Source organism: Xenopus laevis, chromosome 6L (assembly GCF_017654675.1).
Source record: "Xenopus laevis strain J_2021 chromosome 6L, Xenopus_laevis_v10.1, whole genome shotgun sequence".
In the NCBI taxonomy this organism is placed as follows: Eukaryota; Metazoa; Chordata; class Amphibia; order Anura; family Pipidae; genus Xenopus; species Xenopus laevis.
This window is the reverse complement of record NC_054381.1, coordinates 43,111,705-43,139,684: the sequence shown is the minus strand read 5'-3', so window position 1 is coordinate 43,139,684 and position 27,980 is coordinate 43,111,705. Positions and strand designations below refer to the sequence as shown.

Genomic DNA, 27,980 nt, shown 5'->3' with positions numbered 1-27,980 from the left:
ATATATATATATATATATATATATATATATATATATATATATATATATATATATATCAATAATGAGTTTCACATACAAGGAACTTTCCTGTGGAGCAGATCTATTGGACTGTGAAAGGTTCAGTTTTGCTAATGAAATTAACTGTCTTATATAAAGGTTCATGTACAATGTTCCATGCAGCGGGCAAAGTGCAAAGAAAGGCTGCAATCATATTTTTTTTGCACTTTGCACTGTGAGTGGAGCATTATGCAAATAGCTATAGGACAACTGTGGGCTTCCCTGTGAATGGAATAACATTTTTCATCCATCCGTTTTGGCAGGTGCACTAAGGGACACGCTTGTGCACCACTTAGTGCTCTTGCATTTGCACCCCCAGGGGTCAAGAATGACTCCTGTTATGTATTATTACATATATATGTATTATATATTTATTGCAAATCTGCATCCCCTAGAGTTCATTCAGTAAGCACATGCATTAATGATGGGCATACAATAGTCATGTCCTTACTATCTGACATAGCACAAAAATAGTAGGGACAGGGCTCCATTGCACCTGCAGCCACTACTGCTCCCCAACTTCACTTCAGAGTCCTGTGATAAAAAAAAATATTTAATAATGTGATAACGGGTTCATTTGTTTAAAATTACATTAATATTTTCTGTCATATTTCCAAACAATAGCAAATTATTGTATCTTCAAAACAGTTGTGTTGGAGGTTTAGAAAGGTTTGGAAAGTTACTTTACTTCCCATGAAAGTAACATGTAGAGCATCACATCCTGATATCTCTGAATACTCCTGCTCTGGCTTGGCACCATTCCAAAAGAAGCCTATATGAAAAAGAAAAACATTACAATGAAACAAGTGCAAGCTGGAATAAATCCTGTGCATTTATTGCATCATAATGCAATGTTTCAGTGTCCTAAAATGGCCCAATAAACACGCAGGGGTTGTTACGCCTGCACTCATTCCACTGTAATGCTTTTTCTTCTTCATATAAACTTTCAAAGAAAGTGACATTAACAAATCAAATCGTTACAATCAGCTTTTTCTTCTCTACTTGTCCAACTTAATAGTTGGAGGGATGTAAGAGAACTGCAGCTTGCTGTTCCTGAACTAGCCAAACACAATTAGTCTGATTATAGTAAATCCACACTGAATAACTATAACTCCTGTCTATACAACTTTTGTTGGGTTTGTCTTTATTTTTGTGCACTTTAACTTAATACTATGCAGTATCAATGTCACTTGCTTAAAAACACTTGTACATTTTCCTTATGTACTCTGTTTATAATTGATGAAAGGTAATCAAAGCAATGACAGCATGCTCCCTACAGACTGTTCTGTGCATGAGCCCTTCACAAGCTTATGGAGTCAGGTTCCGAAACAGCTGTACTGCTTAATGCTCCTTCAAGCCATGATAATTTTTGCCAAGTAAATGAAAAAAGTATAAAAAAAAAAAAACATCTTGCTTCCCCTGTGTTTCTTCTTCTGTATTTTTGTTGTGGCCAGAGTATAATTATTATAATAAATGTGATATTTAACAAGAAACAAATTATTGATTTGTGAAAATGTCAGGCATTGTGGAGACATATGACATTTGAAGTTAATGTGCATGTTTTGGACAACTTTGACAAGTTACTGTAGACTGAATAAATAAAAAATATTTACATGCATACAGCAAATAGAATAAAACTGTGTTTAAAGCTGCTATGAACCTTCTGCTTCTCTTACACTGACAGCAAATTAAATTTAGGGTCCCAAAACATTGTTAAGTTGACCTATTCTACCAAGATTTAAATTGTTCACTAATTAGGGCCTTACTGGGCCCCTTACAGTCCTGCCCCCCCACCCCCTGCAACCATAGTAGTCTGTTGCCTCAACCAACAGACTACTACTAACACACTTCAATTTACATGTAGTACTTTAAAAAATATGGTCCTAAATTGTCTTTTCCCTTGACTCGCCCTAATCATGTTTGGCCTCATTTATAGGAGCTATCAACCTTCAGCTCCCAGATGTGGGAGTTGAAGAAACATTCTAGCATAGCATTGTGAACTACTAGTGTACAGTTTTTTGGACTTTTTGGTTTCCTCTATTTTTGATGACAATGCAGCACCCTTATGATGTTTTCTTGAGATTTTGAATACAAAAGAGCCTAACTTTAATGCAATGCACTGGCCTGTTATGTACAACATATCATATATGTTATTATGCTTAAACAACTTCAATGGTGTCTGTGACATTTTGTGTAGTTTTAAGTTATTAAACAAAAAAAGTTGAAAGTAAAAAAAAAAAAGTATGAAATTATCATTATACTTAACCAATTATCTAGCCCTTTGCATGATCTTACACAGAAATGTATGCAGTGCAGCTATCCTTATCCTGGGGATCTTGCCCAATATGGTACTTTGTACTAAATTATGTACTCTATTTTCTTTAACATCCCTGAGGCATACCTGCTAGTAGTTGCTTCAAATTTCAAATTGCTTAAATAGATTATAAGGCTATATTATATTGTAAACCAAACAAATGGAGACAATAATGCAGTAAATGAAATGAAACAATAGCAAATTAAGAACTATTAAAGCTATACATTGTAAGAATAGATGCAATAGCGAATGATGCTTGGACTGTAGATAGGAACCTATTTCCAGGAAGAAAGAAACACACAACTTTAAAACTGAGACACATGTATGAACTGGGAAAAGAAAGGCATGTATTTATATAACATTTAGAGAAATGAGTAATGAAAGAACCCAAGTTCCAGGGCTTTAGAGTTTAGAAGTAGAAAGCAAGAAGGGATGGCATTTTGAGAGAAGATAGGTTAAGTGAGGCCTTTTGGCTATAGTTTGAAACAGGCATGTTTGATGGAAGAGAGGAAATACAGAAATAAAAAAGGAGGAGAAGGGGACTTTGAAAAATGTAATTGTTTATGGCTGTAGGGGTGGAGATCTATTCATGGATGATGTCTTCTTCTCTTTTTAAGAACTTGTCAAAGTACTGAGGAGTTTGTAGATAACCTAGTGATTGTTTTGGTTAAGGATGTAGAAGGTAATTATATATGGAAGACTAACATTGTGGACTGGATTTGTTATTGATTGAGTGTATTAAAGTAGTCATCAGTTGCCTGGGTCAGGTCAGAATTAAAGCATAACTGGAGTCATATATTAACAGAGAAAAGCAAAGTTAGTCTCTAAAATAGCAGAATGTCTGGACTACTACGTCCATTAAGTAAGATATTTACGGGGCTCATAAAATGTTGTTAGTGAGAGTGATGAGCAAAATTTTTGCCAACTTTCGCTGTGAAAATTACGCCTACAGACTCCAATGGGTGAAAAAATAAATTGTTGCACGTCAAAAAAAATTAGTCGTGTTTCAAAAAGATGTGTTGCCCATAGACTGCATTTTGGAGAATTTTCACACTTTCGCGGATTTTACTGACCCTTTGGAATTTTTCCAGAATTCACAGATTGGCAGTCTGAGCATGTCTGAGACACATTAGCTGCAACAGATGGAAAGGTTCTTCTGGGTAGAGATAGTAGGATTTGTATGGGATAAGCAATAATGTCACTGGTGGGACAATGCAGTGATAGATCATTCAGCACAGAGCACTTTTCCCTAACTTGCCTCTGGGTAGTGAGTAAGATGGATATTTCAGATATTCATTCTGTTGCTGCTGTCTTACTGATTTTAAAAAATCACCCTTGGATTACTATGTTTTCATTGCATTTCATCCTTTACTGTCACAGCTTCTGGTAATAAGGCTAATTTAGATTATGTGTCCTGTGGACCCTGTTGAACTCTTTGTATATTTTTCTGTCAATTTATGAATCTATTTTTCTTATAAATTGTTATTTTAAGCCAAGAATAGAACTATATGTTTTATAGATTTAAGGTCAGCAATCCAGATATTCTGAAATTTTCTTGTAAATATGTAATCCAAATTTGTTTCTATGTAGCCAACTGCTAGTACTAAAAGCTTTAATGGCTGAAGGTTATTCAGATTAAAAAATCTTTTGTTTATTGGTTCAGAATCAAGAGTAATCAGTTTCTTTCATTTTTTAGTCAATTTAAAGAAATAAAAAAGAGAAAAGAAAAGAGACAAGTGTTTGCTTGCCTACATTCTGATGAAAATGCATGGTATAATGCATTATAATGGCATACATTCCAACTGTCCCGTTTTTCATGGGACAGTTCTGATTTTGACTGCTCAACCCGCAGTCCGGCTCACATTGACTTTTATAAGACTTTGATGACTTTTACCTGGCAACGTTTTGTTTTAATGGTTTTTACACTTAATAAATCTCAAATTTTCATAGCTTTTTTTAAAAGAAATAGGAAAACCAAAAATTTTTAGAGATTTGTGGAAAAAAACTAATTTTGAATGTTAGTAAATGGACTCCTTAGATACCGTAAGTAAGGAAGGCGCTCCTTTTGAATCACAAGTAGAATATACTTGAATAATAATTTTTTTTCAATAATAAAAATACAGAATAACTTGAATCTTCACTTTGTATAATACTCAAAAAAACTATTCAAATGCAAAGAAAAGTTCCTTGCTTTAGGAGATTTCTCTCCTAAATTAAAAGTCTATCCAGTTAAACCGCATGCTTAATTTCTTGCTTTCCTTTGCTTACAATATACAATATTATCTATCAAAGTCAAGAATTGTATTATTGCATAGTACGTACAATTCTTGACTTTGCAAGACCCCTGGTGCTGGTTTTTGAATTTTATACATACATTGTTTCTACGTGCTGTCCTGTTTATTATGTGTATATATATATATATATATATATATATATATATATATATATATATATATATATATATATATATATATATATATATATATATATATATATATATATATAAACAAAGGAGATCTGGGTGCTGGTTAAGACTTGTAAGCAATTTAACAAGGAATTACAGCACTCACAGATCTTAGCAACAAAACAGTGCTTTTATTGAAAATCCAATGTTTCGTCACATAAAGTGACCTTCCTCAGGGACCAAAAAACAGAACTGCAAATGTCACAAAATGTTTTTTTCCAAGGTATTCCCGGGGTTCAATCCTCTAGCCATTTCCTTCTGTTCTCCAACCGGTAAAAAATACAAATTTCCAAAACGATGGAACAGCACTCCCTTAGAAGCTCCAGGAAAGACAGCAAGAAACATGATTTATAGTGCAGTATTTTTTACTTTCTCAGTAATACCTTTTTGTGCTCCCCTTTCATTATTACTTATAAAAAAAAAAATTTTAAATATTTTTTTCTTTTCATCAGTGTCTTTTTTGTGAATGTTGTGTTAGGGTTAACTTCCCTTTAAAACCACTTTAGTTCACTTGTGAATAGTAGAATAGGGTTAACTTCCCCTTTAAAACTTTCAAAAACACTAGTGCACCGAGACAGGGTGGGGTACTCACAAACGTTTAGATAAATATTTCACTTTCAATAAGATCATCTCTCTCCTGTAGTTCATCCGTTGTAATCTCTCGGAACAAATGCGATATAGAGTAAAATCGTTTTTTATTGCTAGTAAGGTTAAAAATTGCACTCACAAAAATACAATAAAAAGTATCAGTCAGTCCAGTCCCCATCGCACTATCTTTCTACGCTGTGTTATTGTCTCAATGTAATGCCGGCAGGGTGTCTTCTCTCTGGGCGTTTCCTGGATGACATCACTAAGCTGGGACTGACGCGTTTCGTCACTCTGACTTCCGAAGCCTTCGATGAAATTGGAGTGACGAAACGTGTCGGCAGTTTAAGGTGGCGGGCAGGGATAACAGGAAGAAGAGCTCAACCTGGACCTGCCGCCAGTGGCCACCCACAAATGGGGGTGTAAGGCCGGCCCTCACATCACTATCATGCAAATAATTCTTAATATGGTTATCCTTTGGTACTTTTCATTAATTGTGCCCTCTACTACTGCAAAACTGTTCTCTTTGAGAACATATATTTGAGAACATACAAAGCTGAGCTCTCCTTAATTACATGCTTGGCTTTAAATGGGAATAATGAATATGAGAAAAAGAATTTGGCTAGTTTTAAAGTTTGCTCTTTTTTGTCCCTTTTTTCACTAAAGAGGTTTGCAAAAAACTGCTTTATATGCCAGTTTGATGAAGAAAACAAAATTGCCAGTTCGCAAGTTTTTGCAAACCCAAACACATTTGTTGCAGTTGTCACAAATAGAATTTTGTTTGATGCACCAAATGAAGAATCGTTCCTTCAGTGTCTCCTACAATGGAGTATCATCTTCTCCCCTACCTCTTTCTGTTGGAGTTCCTCAAGGCTCTGTCCTGGGACCATTACTATTCTCCCTCTATACTTCCTCCCTTGGCAAATTAATAAATTCGTATGGTTTCCACTACCACCTCTATGCTGACGATACTCAAATCTATCTCTCATCTCCTGATCTCAACCCAGAACTCCTAACTCGCGTCTCCTCCTGCCTGTCCGCTATCTCTACCTGGATGTCGCAACGCTACCTTAAATTAAACCTCTCTAAAACTGAAATGGTTCTCTTTCCTCCAAGAAACACCAGTAGCATCCCCGAAGTATCCATCATAGTTAACAATTCCACTATCACCCCCTCTCCCCAGGCCCGGTGCCTTGGGGTTATCCTAGATTCTGCCCTGTCATTCACTCCTCATATCCAGTGACTTATTAAATCATGTCACTTCCACCTAAGGAACATATCCAAAATACGATCATTTATCACCCAAGACGCTGCCAAAATTCTTATTCACTCTCTCATCATATCGCGTCTAGACTACTGTAACTCTCTTTTAATTGGCCTCCCCCTCCAGAGACTGTCACCTCTCCAGTCCATAATGAACACTGCTGCGAGGCTCATACACCTCAGCAACCGCTCATCCTCTGCCTCGCCATTCTGTCAATCCCTGCACTGGCTTCCGTTGCCTTTCAGAATCAAATTCAAATTAATGACACTGACTTTCAAAGCACTTCACAACTCTGCTCCACCCTACATCTCTGAACTCATCTCTATATACTCACCCACTCGCTTACTTCGCTCCTCTACTGACCTGCTACTCAACTCTTCTCTCATTACCTCCTCACATGCTCGCATTCAAGACTTTGGAAGGGCTGCACCCCTCCTCTGGAACGCTCTCCCACGATCTGTCCGACTTTCTCCCAACCTTTCTGCTTTCAAAAAATCTCTGAAAACGCACTTCTTTCGAGAAGCCTACCCTCACTCTGCTTAACTACCAAACGCAACACCACATACAACACCACATTTCTCACCCACTTACTTCGATCTTGCCCACTCCCACACCTTGTGTATTACTCCCTTCCCTTTAGACTGTATGCCTATGCATAGGGCCTTCCTCACCTCTTTGTACCTGTATTGATTGTGATGTTTGTTACTCCATATATTCTATGTATGTAATTCATGTGATTTAGTTGCATAATCACATTTACTTTACAGTGCTACGCAATATGTTGGCGCTATATAAATACATGTTAATAAAAATAATAATAGTAATTTATTACTTTACAGTGGAACAGTGGTTGACACTGTGCTAGGTCCCTCAGGGCACTTTTTGCATTTCATTTACATGTTGTTTCCATGTACCATTGCTCTGTTTCACTCCCACTATCCAAAAATATTGTTTTCTGATACAGTTGGCCTTGTGCTGGCACAATGTAAAGAATAATCATAATGTCAAATGCTGTCTGCTGACCCATCTGCACCATCATGAAAGACAAGTTTGTGACTTAGTTCTTGTGTGTGTTTTTCTTGCCTTTAGGAAGTTTCTATCCACCTGTTGCAGCACAGGATCTTGAATATTTAAAGGCAGGATACCTGGAAAAACGCAGGAAAGGTAAATCTCTTTAACTGGATTATCAATATTTAATTTTATTACCGTCACATAATATTCCATCTGTTTATAGCCAATTCAAAGCTAGTGCAGTCATGTGTAATACTGTGCCCCCTTAATACATTACCTCAAAATAGATTTGAATTTGGTTTTCACCCCTTGTCTACTTTATTAATAGATAAAGCTCACACTATCCACAAATTAGGAATCATTACTATTATTAGCTAATAGTCCTCACCAAGACAAACATTAATTAGATATCCTTTATTAATCACATCTGTGAGAATTCAGTTGAAGTCTGAGATATGTTTTTACTTTTAAATATATGGCTATAAATATAAATTAAAATGCCAAGCCAAATAGGGAATTCATACCACAATCTAGAAAACATAAGGAATCATAGAGACATGTTGCCCATGAATGCAGTGCTAACTGTGCTTGCCAGTGATATATTCATTGAGAGACACATATGCATCCCTCTTCCCCCTACTTGCGCTTCATTCAGTAATGCGTTTAATAGAATTTATATTTATAAAATGCTGTTTTATGCTGATACATTTTATTGCCCTTGTATTTCAGATCATAGCTTTTTTGCATCTGAATGGCAAAAGCGTTGGTGTGTGTTTACTAACTCTTTGTTTTACTACTATGGGAGTGATAAAGGTAGGTTGCTAATATACACATTTTTACTCCAACTAGATATATCCATTGTTATTTTTGTTCTTTCTGTAAATGATCTCTGACTCCTTGGTGATGTTTCTAACATTTACCCTATCACACTATCACATTCCAACAACGCCCGAGTACCTGGGTCAATTTAATTAGAAGCCCATAAATCTGCCTCTGTGTTTATCAAGTGTGGGAGGGAATCTGGAGTATCCAGAGGAAACCCATCAGACCAAGAGTGAACATACATAAATACAAACCCCAATGAAAGAGGTGTATGCAGTGGCATAACTACTAGGGGTGCAGGGGTTGATACTGTACCCACCCACTTGAAGCCATGTTATACACTTACTAGACATTAAGCCCGTTAAATTAACGGGCGCTAGAACATATGTAGTCAAACATTCGCCAGAGACGGTCCGTGGGGCACATGCGCAGTAGCGCAATCCCACGGACACAGGGACTGGACGCAGAGACACTTCAACTTTATTATATAGGATTGCAGACAGATGTATTGTGTGCATGCAACTGTAGTGCATGGAGCGTGTGTCTGGAAAGCTAGGGGTGGTAGTCTGGCGGGGACTTTGCTGCTGCTAGTTTTGCCACTGTATAGTGCATTTTATACCATATGAATTTACTCTTCTTTCATCCTTCATTTGTTTAAAGATTATTAGTTTTCAGCTAATCAACTCAACGTGAAAAATCCAAAGATTTAACCCTCATTCAGTGATCCATCAGTGACGCAAAGCAAAATCAATAAAGAATATATGCTTGAAAATTCATTTCTGAACATTTTGCAAGAACAACATCCAGTCCCTGGGGGCGTCATATCGCAAATTGAGAGAACGAAGAGACAATATCATATGCGCCTAAAATATCATTACATATTCTTTTATAGTTAACAGAACACATAAAAGTAGATGATCGCATAAAACAGCAGATATATTATTAGGAAATGCTACAGTTCTAGTGTGGGCTGGGATGTGGAAAATATTATGTAGAAAGCAGCAATGACATTTGCAGCACATTTGTGTAATATAGAAATTTTACTTTTTATTTATATTTGTACACCTCGCTTTTGACACATCATACCTAAACACCCTCAGCTCTGTGTCTTTTTTTAGGGGACTATAAAACAATAAGATGGCTGCCAGTTTTACAGACAATGTTAGCCAAGGCAAGGCTGCAACTGCAAGCTTTTAATTTTCATAGATGATAATTCTTTTAAAGGAATAATATGCCCTAAATAAGACCCTTTTTTTTACAAATCCCAGAAATAAGGGTGTGCTGGTAAAGAAATCTTCAATTCCTTCATTGAACTATTTCAAAATTGTGTAAATAACAGCACCAGTCACTAATTTACATAGGTAATACCCACATCATATTGAGTGGTCCATCTTAGTTTTTTTACACTCTTTAGACCATGCCTTGTGGATTTAAACAACCGTTAAAGGACCTCCACAAATTCAGCACTAGTTGCAACAGAAAGGAGCTTCAGCCATATACAGTAGATTATCACTGATGGGAAAATAATCGTTTTTATTATAGAGCATTTTCCTTACAGACCCAAAAGGTCATTTCAAAACAGAGATTTACAGATGTACAACATTTATCAAATATTGCTTGGTGTGGGATGACGCTCATGCTGGTCTAGGAGCTGGTATTAATAAAATAACTCATATTTATGTGCTAAGCTTACAGAGGCCTTCCTTATGTTTAGTGGAGTAAATATTCAGACAATTTGCTAATTGAAAGGTTTTTATCACAAATACAGGTTGATTTATTTTACTGGAAAAAGATTTTGGATAGTTGTTAACCGTAACAATTAGGGTAAACTTGCTATCAAAATGAATATATTCTGCTTTTAAAGCCACCAGACTCAGGGCTGCTTTTCTCCCATCCACTTTGGTTTAATAAGCAGAGAATAAATGAGACGCATGACCGCTATTTAACCATCGAAACAATATTTCAGATTCATTTAGAAAAACATGCACAAATATTGCACAAATCAATCTGATTAGAGTCCAATAAAGAGAATTGTTAGATAATGTCCATTAATAATCTTCCTTGCAATACTGGAGCAGGGGAGGAATTATGTTGGAAAACTATTTACTACTTTTTCTAAAGGTGTGTATCATATTTCTGTCCAACTTAATGTATAAAGTTGGTGTTAAATTGGGTATTTGCTCCATTGTTATCATTGTTTCTTAAATAAAACTAAACCATAGAGTTATAAAGACATATGATTGCAAAAAAAACTAGGATTGCTTGGAGTCTCGCAGTATTATTTTATAAATAACACCCTTAAAATTGGGATTCATATAATAAATAGCTCATATTTAATGTAACCAGTCTCAATATAAATAGATAAATACAATAAGTATATCGCTTGTCGCCAGCTTCATAAACAGATTTGTATGGTTTACAATGCCATCTTTTGGCATATGGTGGGCAGCTCATTGATTGTAGCACATGATGATGATGTCATACCAAGGAGTCTGTGTGGTCTTGGGCAGACAGGGACCATAACTATCCCTTGGAGATAGAGATAACACCAAGCCCATAAGCCTCCAGTTGGGCAGCCAAGGATTATGTATGCTTATTCTGAAGAATATACATATATATTCCAGACACTTGCATATCCAAATGCAATTTACTCATTTCGCTTTATCTTTGACAGACAAACAGCAGAAAGGCGCATTTTCTCTTGATGGTTACAGAGCCAAAATGAATGATACACTAAGGAAGGATGCAAAGAAAGACTGCTGTTTTGAAATCTTTGCTCCGGATAAACGTGTCTATCAGGTAGGCATCTTTGTGTATAAAGGAAATTGATAAAACCATTACTGCGCCAGCCTCAGAGACAGGAACATTTGGGTTGAAACAGCTCACTAACTGGCACATCTGCACAGTATGCCCATACATATGGGAATTACAAGGAAAACAAAACTGAGCTCATTTTCTTACATCACATTTCAAACAGTATATATATTCCTGTGTTCATTAAGTTTATAACCTTTTAGTAACCATTATTATCAAGAACAGCAATGTTGATTAATCAATGAAAAAGTCAAGTATTTCTTCCACCAGTGGTACGAGAGGGAACAGATCAATACCTATATTAGGAAAACATATTTAAAGAAACTATTCCATGGATCATCAATACAAAGAAGAACTTGAATATGTTTTAAACGTCTGAAATTGCATTTGAAATCATTTAATTAAGTTGTCATGTAATGTGCTGAAAACTGACAAGAACATTTTAGGAAAACTGAAGCCAGCAGTCTAAAGATATTCACGGGTGTCTTCTAATTGTCAAGGGCAAGTTTTGTTCATCAGTTGTGGCTTTGACATTGATGAAGAGAAGCACCTTTTTTTCTGCACAGCTGCCAGCTGCTGATCACAGTTTCAAATCCATCATCCTCCGGTCCAATTACGTAAATTTGTCAAAATTAACTGTATATTATAAGAAGCATCCTTGCAAGGAGAGTATCAGTAGACACATAAAGAATGGCTGATGTTTTCAGGAAGAAATGACAAGAATGCTAGATTTTGATTTCCCCTCTTTAACAAAGAATTTTTTTAATAGTTTGCAGCCTCCAGTCCTAAAGAAGCAGAGGAATGGATTAATGCCATCATGAATTCTAGAGGTATGGCACATAAGGATAATATTACATTTACATTTAGTTGGAATAAATTATTCTAACTATATTACAAATGGGACATATCCTGATTTGCTACAGTATGAATTAAATCATTGCAACCATCAAAAGAAAACAAGAGTGCAGTTATATTCTAAATTCCCAATTCCTTCCTTCCATCCTGTTATATATATATATATATATATATATATATATATATATATATATATATATATATATATATATATATATATATATATATATATATATATATATAGGCTGAGGCCCAGCAGTTAATCTGAAAATACAGATTACATAATATTCACCAATTTATTTCTACCAATAACTAATTCTGTTGGTGAAATGAACTCTTGCAAAACTTCCAAATTGTTTTTGTTTATTGCTTACACCCTGTTGTACCTTTGTTTTTCCATAAAACACTGTGCCACCAGGTAAAAGTTTTCCCTTTGATACACTGCCACTTATAGGTAAGCTGACAGAGGTGCACTGATTGCCCAATTCTGATTGCTTGCCATTATTCTTGGTACATTCATAAAAAAACTAGCAAATTTATTCACTGTTACAAACTTAAATTACATGATCATTTTGCAATTGCTGATTCCTTCCCTCCCACTCATATATATATATATATATAAACACATTTTTACAGACTACTCTGTCACTCTGGTGTGACTCTCCTCTATGGTCAAGGGTTTAAACCTGTTTGCTGAAGGTTTTGAAGACCTGTGCAGCAAACCCAACTTCTAGGGTCTGTCCCCAGGTAGATGGCTGATGTCTTCATTTGACCTGGTAAATAATTATGAATGTAAAGTAGGCAAATTATGCTTCTAGTTAAACCAAATCGTGCCCTACAACAAATTACTACTAAAAACATAGGTAGCCAAGCATTCCTAAGAGATCTGCTAATTGAACAGAAGCTTAAAGCACGTAATGAGGATGTCGGTGAACTCCAAAGATCTTTAAACTCATGCTTTCTGATTACTTGTGACTAAATTTCTAAAATATATTGTGCTCAGGAAATTGTGTTTGTTGTAATGACATCACAAACAGATCATTCTGTCATATATTTATTGATTTGCTCTTGTTGTCCCTTATTCCATACAATAAAACACTTCCTATTTTTGCATCTGATAATTTCTTCAAATTGCTCTCTTTTTAGGAATTATTGCTACTGAGGATGAGGAGCTTTATGATGATGTGAATCAGGAAATTGATGCTTCCCTTGAAGAAGATATTTATGAAGAGCTCCCAGGTGTGTAAGAATATGCCTATTTTACCTGTCTAGTCATAAAGCCCCAATGCAATTCAGTTTTCTCCAGTGAAATAATTAGAGCCCCTAACTATCTATCTAACATTAATTAATATAGAAACACAGTATATCTACAACTAGGTGAATACTCAAACTGTGGATATCACATCAGTGTTTAGGTTCCACAGTGAAAAATTCCTTCAATCCAATGCATGAATAGTCTCCCACCCATATATTATGGCAAAAAAAATAATTTACAGTTAATATAACATTTAGGGGGTTATTTATCAAGGTCCGAATTTAGCTCAGTATTTCTAAGTTAGAAATCCGAGCAACTCCGATTGCCCTAATGGACCTTATTTATGAAGAAAGAAGCCCGAAAAAATAGGTTTGGGCAAACTTTGGAGCTTTCCCCCGAAAACTCTGAATTATTTGTGGTTTCTGCACAAAAAAATTCAGAAATTTACGAAAAAATCGTAGTTTTCTGCGTTTTTGGCGCAGAAACCACAAACTCATCAGATATCCGTATGGACATCATCGCAGACACTGGCAGGATCGGATTTCTAAAATGTGCGGACCTAGGCCGCACACCTCCCCACCTGGTCCGGATTTCGCTCAACCCCCCACCCGCTCATCCTCCCACCGCCGACCCGCTTGTCCCCACACTGCCAGCCCCGACCCACTCACCTGCTTCGCAATTTTTCCAATAGCTGCCACTGGGAGGGCGGGTTGAGATGCGGTGGCCTGCGTGTTCAGAGTACAGGTGGAGACAGGTTTAGTTGTGGCCAGCAGGCAGCAGGCCGCCCCCTGCATTTAGCCACCCTAGGCCCGGGCCTATGTGGCCTGCCCACAAATCCGGGCCTGGACACCTCGAGAGCTTATAGATGCCAGGGTTTCGGATTCAGAGTTTTCAGACCATTGGACTGTAATAAATCACGAAAAATACGTAGTTTATTTTTTCCTCCGAACACAACAAATTATTTGAGGTTCGGATTTTCGGACCTTGATAAATAACCCCCTTAGTTAATTGTAGTCATTGTGTTCTACAATTACAAAAAAATTATATTATACAGTATGGCCCCATGCCATATTTTACTGGCATATCTAGTTCATATTCTTGTCCAAACTATAATCTAATTAAGTCAACATTTATTCCATGTTTCGGTCATGCCACACATCAAATAATCTGGGACAAATGTACTATATTTGCATACTGTGAAAAATACTAATTAGATTATATTCCACAGAGGGAGATTTTTGTTCTGGCTTTCCACTGAATGTATGTATTTACCTAGTTAGGGTGGCAACAATGTTAATTTTACTCATTATGTCAGCAGTTGTAAGGAAGCTTTAACAACAGAGCAATGTGATAACTTAAAAAGACTGGTATCCATCAGTTTCATCCCCTAACATAAAAAATTTACAATTTTCCACTCACATGAATTACGTTTATGCTAAGAAGTAATCATACCCTTTGTGGGAAGATTAGATTTCAAAATGGGTTTATGCAAAAAAAGACAGGGATACAAAAATCAAGATCACACAGAGAGGGTGTTTTTTTTTTTCTTCATGAGCCAATACAAACGTAAAACAGATGCCACTCATGGGTGAGATTGTAGTCTTCCTCTCTAGCAAAGGGCCTCTCCCAGTCTGTAAAGCACTACTTGGCTACTCACAGCTCACCATCAGAGATCAACTCCTCTCTCTCAATCAGCCAGTCCGCACAGTCTAAATCCAAGTCACCTTCACTGACCACACTTTCTCAAACACAGGCTTCCTCCAGACACAGGCTACTTTCTCACCAGTGGCTAGGCTTCATGGGTTCCTTGGCTCTATCTAGGATCCCTCAAGGGAGAAGCCAGACCCCCCTATTATTTGCAAGATTTACCTTCTAAAGACCTTTACACACCTTAATCTTTATACATCTTAATTATCTAGCTAGAAGTCAAAATTAATCCCTTGCCCTGGCAGGCAACACCTTTTAGCCTGGATAGACCCTTTTGATAACATAAATCTTCCTAACAATAATAAAGTACCATTAGTAGGTCTGTTAAGGATAAAATCAACATTTCCATTTTTAAAGCCATAATAAATAACCTTACATTGATTTACTACATATAATCTACAATGTATACTTCTAAAGGACAAATCATTCAAGTCTGCAGAAGTAAGAGATTTTGTGTGAACATCATTGCTTCAAAGTTAAATAAAGAAAAACATTGGTTTCAATACCCAAGCCATTTTAACTTATCAAATTAAATAGTACTGAAAAATGAATCAGCAATGCCAAAACCAATAGAAACAAACTACTGCAAAAAATACAGAATTTGTAAAAATTCTGCTTCCAAAACCCTAAAGGTTGGATAAAACAGATGTGATGTACCTCAGTGTTGTTCATCTATTCCCATGTAATGAGCCAGTTTACATACATCACCAAGATCTGAATTACCTAAAAATGGTGATGTAAAAAAAGTCCATAATCAAAATTAGGACCATAAAAATACTTGGAGGCCTGCAGGCCTAAATTGAGGAGATTGCGCTACCTGCTTGAAGATGTGGGCCAAAAAATCTGTTCATTGGTTTCTGTGTGATAACAGCTCCTTATATCATGTGTAATAGAAAGCCATATCATGTGGCACACACTCAAACATAACTCCCTAGTTATTTAACATCAATACATTATACCAAAACTTTAAGGCATTTTTGCATGCTCGCCTTTATCCATTTGAAGCAAATTAGCATGATACAATTCATTTTCATTATGCTATATAGGTTTAGTGAATAAGAATAAGACTGTTCTGATAATGGCATACCAAGAATAGTCACTGATTTCCCTCTCAGATCTATGTGATGTAAGTTTACTTGTCAGCATATAGCATATCCGATTGTACATAATGGCTCAGCAAGAGTCATTACAAGGAACAAGAACAGTCCTTAAGGGAATTCTCTGCCGCTTGCCTACTCTAATTTAATGACTTCCATGAACTAGTTGATGGCATTTGTCATCTTTTGCCAGTACTAGAGCATTCCTGGAAGCTTTAAAGATTAAAGATAGCAGTGGTCCTACTATGTTAAATATTTCCACCAGGCACAACAGCAGCCAATTTCCAAGCATATCACGGGTGAGCACAAACATAATGTATGCAAGTAGCATACTGACCTCCATTAAGGGCCCCTACAGAAAGGCCAATTTCCTTTTATTTAAACCTGCACACATAGAGAAGTACAATTCTTAGTTTTCATGTGGCCTTTCTCTGCTTTTTCAACGACCACCTCTTTGTGGTGTCTGACCCATCTAGAGGAAGGAGGAAAACCAATGGACAGGGTGTTCTTATCATGGAGGTCATTAAAAGGGAAATTGAAGATTGATTGCTTATACACAGTGTTGGATATGTGTGGAATTAAAGGGAAGTTACAATTACAAATTTGTTTTTATCTTGTTATGAGTTAAGTGGGATCTGACCAAGTATTTGACTACAAATGAAGGTCTATTTTTTTCAAGTTATAAAAGGAAAAGAGCATCTCAATTCTGGATACTCTGTTGCTCCTTCTGTGCCTTGGATTCACAAAGGTCTTTTTCCATGCTCCTGATACTTGCTGGCATAAATATTTCCCAAGTTTATATATGTACAGCCCCCATTGTGTTGAAATAACAACTTGAGGGATCCATTCATGAGTGTGTTGAACCTATGTGTTCTTAAATAGTCTACAAACCTCAGATTAGTGTGTTTGAAGCTACACAAATCCTTGCGGTGAAGTACAGTACAGTGAAGACCCAAACTGAGGCCTGTGTTCTACTGGAGTAACTGGGTGACCCAAGTAGCATTACACTTACATGATAAGTGATTAGCTTACCCTAATGGAGAGTGTAAAACAATAAGCTGTAATGTTACATATTCAACTTGATTTCTTTGTCTGGTCATCTGAAGAGACAAAGCAGTAATTGGATGCCTTGCCCATTAACTTCCTGACTGTTGACTTTATCAATGATTACGGATTTCAGTCTAAAGCATTGTAACAATATTTTAACCATCACTTGTGTTATAGGATATACATTATTAATATCTTACCATACACAGGTCCTGAATCCCCTTTTCTAAATGAAAGGCTACTGGTAATTTCTCTTCATGGCAGTGCCTCCAGTTTCAACCTGTATATCTGATGATTCAGCCCTACACGTGTGTATTGAAACAAATGATCTTTCTTGGAAAGATCTTTTCCAGCAAAGATCGTAATTGTAACGTCTATGGGCACCTTAAGATTCATGAAAATGTTTGTGTTAAAAAAATGTTTAAAAATGTTCACGGGCGCCATCTTTAATCTTCTGAATTAGTATAGTTGTGGTTTCAAAAAGCTCTAATACCACTAAAATTTGACTAAATGAGCCTCCCTATGTTAGTATCTTTTAATAAATGACATGGCATTCCTGGTTTTAGAGAAAAATTGTTTATTCATGGTTTCACTATGCAACAACTAAAATGAGAATGATGATAAATGGCCCTCCCCTATTGAACATACATATAAATATCCATATACTGTATAATGTATTTATCAGTTAATTATTTTATTCAGCACACTTCTGCAGCGTGATCAATTTCGTGTAATGCCGCCTAAATAATTAGCACAGATAAAATAACCAGGCACCTCCATTTTAATACAGCATATAAACAGACCTATTGACCTTGAGTTTATCCGCCTTAAAATTAAATGGCACAGGGGAAAACAATTTAAAATAGAAAAAAAGAAGTTTGTTAGTTTTAGAGAACTTTTTTTTGGTCTGTGGGTTACCCATGCAGTAAGTGCAAAAAGACTGTTGTTTAAACAATGTTTAAGCAATTGTGGGATAGAAAAAGCATCTGGGAGCCAGACTTTTCCTGTGGAAGCTGCCAAGAACTGTATTTCCTTTTTCTGAAGTGTGCTGCAGCGAAATGGCTGTCCCCTTGTAGTTATGTTCTATAAATTACTTTCTCAGGCATAACTTTCAGCAGGGCCAAGTTTACATCAGATGCAGTAACCGCATGTTACCTAACCATTCACTGTAAATCTTCTCCTGCCTGTGTACATAAGAGAATACATTTTGAAACAAAGCACAGCTTGTGAATGTTTCAAATATCTCTGCTATTTGTAGAATGAAGTAACTGGTTCTGCTCTTTTTTTACCATATCATCTGTGTAAGAAACTTGCATAGCCCTGATCACTTTCAATTGTATCTTCAATTTACAGAATGGATTAAGTTAGGAGCCTGCGTATTCAATGAACTTAGGGGCATGCTTTTAGTTCATGCCTGTAGTGATTTGAGTGTTACGATCACAAGAATTTAGTGATGGGCGAAACGGCGATTTTGACGCTGGCGACAATTCTCTGGCGTTAAAATGGGCGCCAGCATCAAAGTTGATGCCGGCGCCCATTACAGTCAACGGGCGTTCGTTAATCATTGCCAGTGTCTGAAATGTCACAAATTTGCGAATAAATTTGCCCATCACTACTTACATTTGATAAAGTTGGCATGTTTCTCTTTTGCACACCAATATAATACTTTGTTGCAGAACTTAAAGCATAAACTAGAGTCCTGCAGCGGGTCGGCGCTGGTTTAAAAAAACAGACCCAAGTAGGTTTCTAGCATAAACATCATTTAAAAGAGAACAACATGTTTAACCACTGGGTACACAACCTCCAGTGATTATAATTACTTACCTTAAACCCAGGGCCAGCACTTCCTCTTCACTGAAAAACATGACTACCTGGGGTGCTATAAAAGTAAGCCCGCCATCTTCTTGCCAGTTCCAGGGATCCCTTTCTGCTGCCCTGGGCTGTATACATGCCTAGTAGAATAAAAGCAGTACATAGATGCAAAAGCAAAACTTCTGCTCTGTTATTTATGTGCACAACCAAGGACCACAACAAAGATTCAGGGACAAAAAAGAGAGTGCCCGGCGCCACTGGGAGAGCTTTTCCTGCAGGAAAAGGAATCCAGAGTAGTTAGGATCTAGCTTGGGACTGACTACCTAGAGGAGAGGTAAATATTTAAAAGTAGGGAGAGCCTTTCCTTGCCTTATTTTTTCACCCTGAGGGCACTGGAATGCTGGCACGATCCAATGCAGGCCCTCTCCTTTGGTGGTGGGTATTGTATGCTGTTTATGTACTTACTGTATAATGCCTTGTGTGTGTGTTACTTTGCACAATAACTCTGATTTCAGCATTTGTTTTATTTGTAAATTTGCTGTGTTTGTTAATTGTATGTCACAGCAGTTGACAGTTATATATTTAGTCTTTGCCATTGGTACTGGATACCATGGTTTATTTTACTGCAGTGGCTGGCATTGGGATATTTGAAATGTCTGTTATGGCAGGTTATCTGGATTAATACATATTTATCAGTAAAGCTATGGTCGGCCACCACCCACTCAAAAGGAAATCTAGTCTCAACGTCTTCTTAAAGTTTCTGCCAGTTATTGAGCTGCACCTGCTTCCCCAAAATCCTAGAATAGAACCTCTGGCCACTGAGTTTTTGAGCAGAGAGAAGAGATGTTTGACAGGAAAAACAATTATAATTACTGGGGGGTGCTTAATAAATCAACCAATATTGATAAAAACATTTAGCATTCAGCCAAATACTCAGTTCGAACACACAAACATGGCCAAATACCAACGTGAATCCAAACACTAATTTGCATATTAGGGTTTCAGAATAATTTTTAAAAAATACAAGATCTGTGAACAAAAACATTTAGACTTTAAGGCAAATTTTATTTCTACTAAATGTGCTGTGATTTAGCCGAATCCAGAACCAAACTCTGGATTGAGTGCATCTGTAATATTAATTAAAGAAAAAAAATTAACAAGGAGCTACAAAAAGAACTGCAGCTTTGCAGCACTGGGGTCCTAGGTTCAATTGCAGCCACATCACTATACTCATGGAGTTTATTTTCCTTGTGTCTGCGGTGGTTTTCTTATGCATACTCTAGTTTCTTCCCACACTCCAAAAACATACAGGCAGGTTAACTTGCTCTCGATAAATGTGACCATAGTGTATGTCAATGTGACCTTAGCTTGTAAGCTCCACTGGGTAGTGAACGATTTCTATAAAGCACTGCAAAATATTTTGGTGCTATAGAAATAAAAGATAATAATAGCCTTGGTCACTGACTGAGCACTTGCCCCACTCCTTTAAAGGAGCTTGGTCATATAAAAATAGTTACTTTTTTGTCAAAAAGGACAGCCACGTTGTTTAATTATATTTTTCTATGTTATTTCAAGAAATGTAAGTAAGAACTAGCGGTAGTACCAGTCTATGTACTGCACTGCATATAGCCTGTTTATATCAGGAATTGGCAAATGAAAACATTAAATATTATCTATACCTGCTGAGGAAAGTATGTACAGAGAGATTCTACATATGGGCTCCTGAAGCTGATGTTTCAGTACAGGTATCGGACCTGTTACACAGAATGCTTGGCACCTGGCTTTTTTTCTAATAAGCAGTCTTTCTGTAATTTGGATCTCCATACCTTAAGGCTACTATAATATAATTTAAACCTTAATTAAATTGAGTAAGGATTAATTATGTCAGTTGGGATCATGAACAAGTTAGGTTTGTTTATTACAGAGAAAAAGAAAATGATTTTAAAACAAAATGAATTAAAATGGAGTTTAAGAGAAACGGCATTCCCATCATTCAGAGCTTTCTTGATAACAGATTTCTGGATAACAGATCCCATACATGTATTTAAAGAGGCATCTAGATTGCAACCAGAAAACTATACACTCTAAGGGGCCTATTTACTAACATTCTAATTTCTATTTTTTCACAGATTGATTTTTGTTGTCTAAAAATTCTTTTGCTCTTTTTATTTCTTTAAAACTCTAAAAATTATGAAAAACTCTAATGGGAGCCACGCTGATCTGCTTGTACCATCCAAAAGTCCAAAGACTAGTAGTTTCCTTGAAAAACTAATTTTTAGAAGTATTATAGGATTTTTTGTGGATCGTTTTTTTTTGTTTGTGCTTTTTTTCTGTTCTGATCTTTGAATAGCTTTCATGGCATTTATGGTTTTAAGGAAAATTAGTTTATTCTTGGTTTCAAAAACCTCTAAGACTATACAATTTTGAACACTTTAATATTGCAAGTAGTGTACCCCAAAAATCTATCATGGTCCCCCATCCTTTGCAGTTTTTTTTCTATTAAGAGATCTAAAAGCTTACTCAAAGTGCCCAGATTCTGGCAGGATACCTCAGCATCTGACACTTTGTAATATAGCTTAAATATTTTTCTTCACCATTTTAATTTGTTCATTCTTTCAGCCACATGACCAAGAAAAGTTCTGATCTTCATTCAAAGGGTCGGCGGCCATGCTGTACACAGACCAGAATGAAAGTCAATGCAAAATAAGTAGGAAGTTTAAATGAATGTCAGATATTTAGCCATTGACCAAGATCCTCTCATTTTTGTATCATTCATTTGCCAAAAAAAGTCACAGCAGATTACATTTTCAGTTTGGACAGACAAACCACAGTCTGAAAGACTTACAGCATGGTGTGTGGATACTGCTTCTTCCTTAAATTGCCATATATATGCCAAGATGCTCTGTATAGTCCAAATCAGCTAAACCGCCTGAACAGATCGGGCCATATAGAGCCACTTTAGGTTTCCTTGTTTGGCTGTATGCGGAGTAGAGCTAAGTAGAAAAATCTTGGTTCAAATGTACCCAAAAATGCTTTCCTAATGGGGGCACAGAAAGTTTTAACGTGTGTGTCATGATATAGAGCGCCTGTGATACCTACATACTCCCTAGCTTTTCTGTGATGGAAACGTATTACATGTGAAAAATTTATTTACAATACAGATTAGTCTATTTCCAACACATTCCTTCTAGAATTCATACATATGGTTCCTTTCCCTGCTTTGTAAGAATGGCATGACATTATTTGGAAAAATAATATTTCCTAATGAAGGACTATAGCTAATATTAAACAGCTCTGGATATCTTTTCTGCATCAGAGGTGAGAAAGTGTGAGAAAGAATAATAGCCCTTTTCTGGGGTTGCTTTTAGTTTTAGGACTGCTTTAAATATTTAGGCAAAGAGTCTGATACTAGCTCATTGCTCGCTTTGAAATGTTGGCGTCACTAAATTGATAGTGCATACATGGAAATCTTACTTCCATCCTTTAGCCTGGATCACAGGGGTTAGTCCATCTTAATCCCAGTCTTTAAGCATTGCTACATATATGGTGATACAGGTTTTCAGAATTGTTATGAAATGCAGAATCCACTGTTCCTCGTATAATCCAGTTATAAATTGCAATCTTTATTGCTTGGATTTAAAAGTAAAGAAACCCTTTCACATCTTAGTTGAATACCTTTAAAGGAAAAAGGAAAATCTGTAATCTGCTAAATTAAAGAAAGTGCTGTTTTTTTTTCTTTTGCCATTTTTGTATGTTACCTCTGTGTGGTTGTCATAGGTCCTTAGTAGGCTAAGATACATGATGCATTTTGTAGCTACAGCAGTTGGCTTACTATTTTGTTTACTGTGGTTTTCTAGAAGGTTAAATTACCTTTTTCCAATGGGTGGTGCGCAGACTGCCATCCTCTCGGAATTCTACACATAGTGCTGGGAACTTAATAACAGGTCAGAGGGCCACAAAAAAAGTTAACTGCCAAAATAAAGAATTATTTTGTGCTTTCCAAAAATATCCTTCATAACGGAATGAACCAATGTACTTGATATAACTTCTATGACTAAGTACAATTTGGGCATGAAACACGTAAGGCTGTAGGCTGTGGGGTTTGTATATTTTGAAGATGTTATAATAAAGATTTTGTTGTACTTTTTAACATTTTTGGATTGTGGAGTACATTTTTATATTTCTAATTGGGTACCCAATTGATACTGGGTCTTTTTCTGCACCCAAGTGCTAATTGACTACAGCACATGTTATCCCTCAGCTTTTTTCAAATACAATATTTTATAACTTCTACAAGAGTCTGGAACATTATTGGAAAACAACAGGTCCCTTTCCCACTGTTTCCTCACGGTCCAAAATGTTGTCTTGGGCACCACTGCAGAATATCTCATATAGTAAATGGGCAGGTTGAGACGTAGAAAATGAAAAAGTCATGATAATCAGTCCAATAACTTCTTGCATTCAGTGATGGTGCAATTGTCATTCTAGGGATTAACCCTTTTGTCCTTTATAATAATATCCAGGTTATCACAAACATTAAAATTTACCTCTTCGTCTAAGAGGATGTCTGGACCCATGCTTCCAAAGTACACCATACTCCATCACAGAGCTGTCATCAGAAACAATATTGTAGTTACAGTCATATGAAAAAGTTTGGGAAACTCTCTTGTTTATCAGTGGCTGAGCTTTTAAAGTAGCAATTTCCTTTAAATATATAACATGCCTTATGGAAACAGTAGTTGGAATGCGTTGTTCTTCTTCCACCATGCAAAGTTGTTGTTGTTATGACCAAATAGCTAAATTTTTGTCTCCAAAATGACTGTGGCTTGTCTAAATGCATACAACAAGTGACTGTTTGTGGCGTGAGTGCAGAAAGGGCTTCTTTCTCATCCTGTCATACAGATGTTTTTTATACAAATTGTGCTGAATTGTAGAACGATTTACAGATACACCATCTGCAGCAAGATGTTCTTGCAGGTCTTTGGATGTGATCTTTGGATTGTCAGTAACATTTCTCACAATCCTGTATTTTTCTTGGCTTGCCAGACCTGGATTTTACAGCATCTGTGCAGAAACTGACAGTTTAAACCTTTGAGATAGCTTTTTGTAGCCTTCCTCAAAACCATGCTACTGAACAATCTTTGTTTTCAGATCTTTTGAGAGTTGCTTTGACTATCCCATGCTGTCACTCTTCAGAGGAGAGTCAAACAGAAGCACAACTTGCAATTGGCCACCTTAAATACTGTTTCTCATGATTGGACCCACCTGTCTATGAAGTTCAAGGCTTAACGAGCTATTACAACCAATACGGTGTTGCCAGTAATCAGTATTAAGCAGTTACATGCATTCAAATGAGCAAAACTACAAGGGTGCCCACAATTTTTTCACATTTGCTTTAGTTTCATACAACTGAATACTGCTTCACTAAAAATCTTTGTTCAGAAAACACTCCAGTCCTGGGAAATGAAAGACATACCACTGTTATCTTTTTTGTTGAAAGCGGAGTAAATTATTATACAGGACTGAATGTGGACTGAACATCTACAAATACTTGTTGAAAAGGATTATGAATGAACTGATATGTGTGCTTTTTTTAATTGCCTGACTCTCAAAATAGTGTAAAATGTGTAATAAGTGCTTAAGCACTGCACCAGTGCTATGGTTGTGTTGTCTTAGTGAACTGTTAATATGTTAATATTCTCTTGTAAAGTTTGCTATAAATAACATTAAAACCCTAAACTAATATTTAAATTAAACTCAAAAAACGAACTGATATATCAAAGTGAGATATTTATAATGAGGGACTATGGGCCAATTTATTATTAAGGTAGGCAACTGGTACATTAGTATTTGCAACAGATACTCGCAGCGAGCGCTGAGCGTCACATCCATAATGAAGATGCTAATATTAATAACAATTTGGCTTTATTGTAAACACACAATGTGAGAACAATTTGACAGTGGGTGTGCAAAAACGTACACTTTTCGTGCCTCTGTACTTCCTCAGAGTTAAGTGAACATCAAGTGTTTTTGTGTTTAAATAGGTTAACAAATAAATGTCAATCAATATTTAAAGGTAAAGTGCATGTAAAAAATAATGTTGATAATAAAAATTCATGAGAAACCATCAAACACAATAATACTGTATATAAATTATAAGTGCCACACCAATAAATATATAAAATTACAATTGATGCACCTCAAAAAATTAAATTATTAATATTTGCTATTTTTGTGACTCCAAAAGATGTATGAATTAAAAACAACCGTTATTTATTTTACCAACCAGGAGACGATACATGCCTGTGTGAGCTCCGCCATTACCGATTCTTTACATTTTCCGGAATTTCAGTCTCTAAATCCTTGCTCCTTCATAAATTTGAAGAACCCCTGTTTTCATTCAACCTCTCTCAAGTTTCTTAATCTCTCTTTTACTATTGGCAGACAGTTCTTTTCTGGATATAACGTCACATCCTACAGCCATGTTCCCAATGTTTTGGGGAATGCTCGATTTCATCAATTTCACCTCTGTGCTCTGATTTGGAATTATATTGTAGGTTGTGAACATAACGCAAAAGATTATTATATGCTAGTGTGCCATTGCAGTACACTTTAATATGCCACTTACATCAATAAGGAAAAGTTGTTTTCTTTTCATTTGAATTGACATACCAGTTATTTCTAACCTATTCATATTTTATGTTTTCTCTGAAACAGAGGGTCAGTAAACTAGAGGTTCAAATGGAAAATTGGAAATCTGAAGAATGATAAAGTTCATTAATTTGCAAGAATAAAATAAAATTATAAAAAAAAAAAAAAAAATCTACATTAAAGGGATATTGACAATTACATGGAAATGCCGAAACCCCTTCCTTTTTAACAGTTTGCTGTAAATGCGTTAGTAGTTTTGTTCAAAAACATTTAGATAATACATTATGAAACAAAGATCCTGCAGACTCCCTGTGCCCAACAGCCTTTTGAATCTATCAGGATGATGTCTCCACCCATTTCAACTGCTAGGCGGGGCTATCACTGTTTCTATTTTTGCTGATGATACAAAATTGTGAAGAATTATAGGTTCCAAGCAGGATGCTGCCACTTTGCACAGTGATTTGTAAAACTGGGCAGCAAACTGGAAAATGAGGTTCAATGTTGATAAATGCAAGGTTATGCACTTTGGCAAAAATAATATATATGCACTAAGGGGCAGATTTATCAAGGGTCGAATTTAGAGTTCATGGGAGTTTGTAAAAACGTACGCGTCTCATAGCTGCTCAGAGGCATGTAAACACAAGCTGCTTATTTGCAAGAATCTTCCAGATTTGCCATTTGATTTCCATAGAAACCACTTAATGAAAACCATCTGTGCAGCTTGATTCATTATGCAGCGGAACTGTCATTGTTTACTGATAACATATTAGTGTGTGTGTGTGTGTGTGTGTGTGCGCGCGCATGTGTGTTAACAGGTTAACAAAATATATTATTATTAATAATAATAATAATCATGTTCATAATTATAAAGCATTGTACAGAGAATATAGCAGATGCAGGCATTGGTGCAAAATTGTTATGTATTACTGCCTGCTTTATTATATTGACTTAACAAACCTATGCTATGAAAAGCATCTCATCATTAGTAAGGAATTTATTTAATTTCTTTTTTTTTTTTAATTTTTATTACGTTGTCCAAACTTTTGACACCTTGCGGATGTTAGGATTTAAGATCTGGTCCTACTGACTTAAAAAAAGAAACCATTGGTGCATATGGTGAAATGCATGTTATAATAATAGAGCTCTCCTACGAATATGTGACTGAAACCCTGTTAATACATACTAGTGTCGTTATTAGGAAATCATTGTTCATCTTTTTTTGTCTCTATAAACATGTTATATTACTACACAATGTCTTGGGTCTGTGGAGTACAGTAAAGGAATGTCTCCTGAACATACTTTGGCTGACATTGGGAAAATGTATTGCTAGAGTACTTTGGGAATGACGTGATCACAGGCAGCTGCAGCAAACTCTCTTGAGAAACAGAACAGTTGCTGCTTCTCCTATTCACGGAGGATGGATTTTTGTGAACAGAAATAGTAGTTGTCACTCTGCTCACTGGGGGGCACATTTACTAAGGGTCGAATATCGAGAGTTAATTAAGTCGAAGTTGAAGGATTTACCGCAAATACTTTGATCGATCAAAGGAAAAAACGTTCAATCGAACGATTAAATCCTTCGAATCGAATGATTCCAAGGATTTTAATCCATCGATCGAAGGATTTTCCTTCGATCAAAAAAAGCTAAAAAACCTTATGGGGAAAGTCCCCATAGGCTAACGTTGAAGCTCGATAGGTTTAAAGTGCCGAAGTAGGTGGTCGAAGTTTATATTTAAAGAGACGGTACTTCGACTATCAAATGGTCGAATAGTGTAACGATTTTTAGTTTGAATCGTTCAAATCGAAGTCGAAGGTCGTAGTAGCCTATTCGATGGTCGAAGTACTCAAAAAAAAAAAACCTTCGAAATTCGAAGTTTTTGTACTTCGAATCCTTCACTCGAGCTTAGTAAATGTGCCCCCAAGTGTTCGATGTGGGTTAAGGATTTTCCATTGCAATTCCCTCAGCTGATTTGCCCCTACAGGTATTATCTGGGCATTAGAGAGTTGACTGGTACTAATGGTATTAGGCTTAGGCAGGTATAATAAGAATAATGTGCTGTACCATCCAGCCAAAAGCCTTTCAGTCAGACTCTTTATGCCTAAATCAGAATGATGAATATAAACAAAGACTGGGCAAATTGGATGTGATCTACAATACAAGGCTATGGCTACAGAGTGCTTGTAGTGAAGCAGAATAGACAGCTTTGAAAACAACTCACAAATAA

At 36.3% G+C, this 27,980-nt stretch overlaps 1 protein-coding gene across 1 annotated transcript in view; it reads left to right on the top strand.

Moving 5' to 3' along the window:
* The window catches only part of skap2.L (src kinase associated phosphoprotein 2 L homeolog), a 182,358-nt gene that overhangs the window by 102,784 nt on the left and 51,594 nt on the right, over positions 1-27,980 (top strand). Inside the window, 5 exon segments of the mRNA NM_001094992.1 lie at positions 7,774-7,848; positions 8,425-8,508; positions 11,192-11,316; positions 12,101-12,161; positions 13,333-13,425. Of these exon segments, the coding sequence (NP_001088461.1) occupies positions 7,774-7,848; positions 8,425-8,508; positions 11,192-11,316; positions 12,101-12,161; positions 13,333-13,425 (438 nt within the window).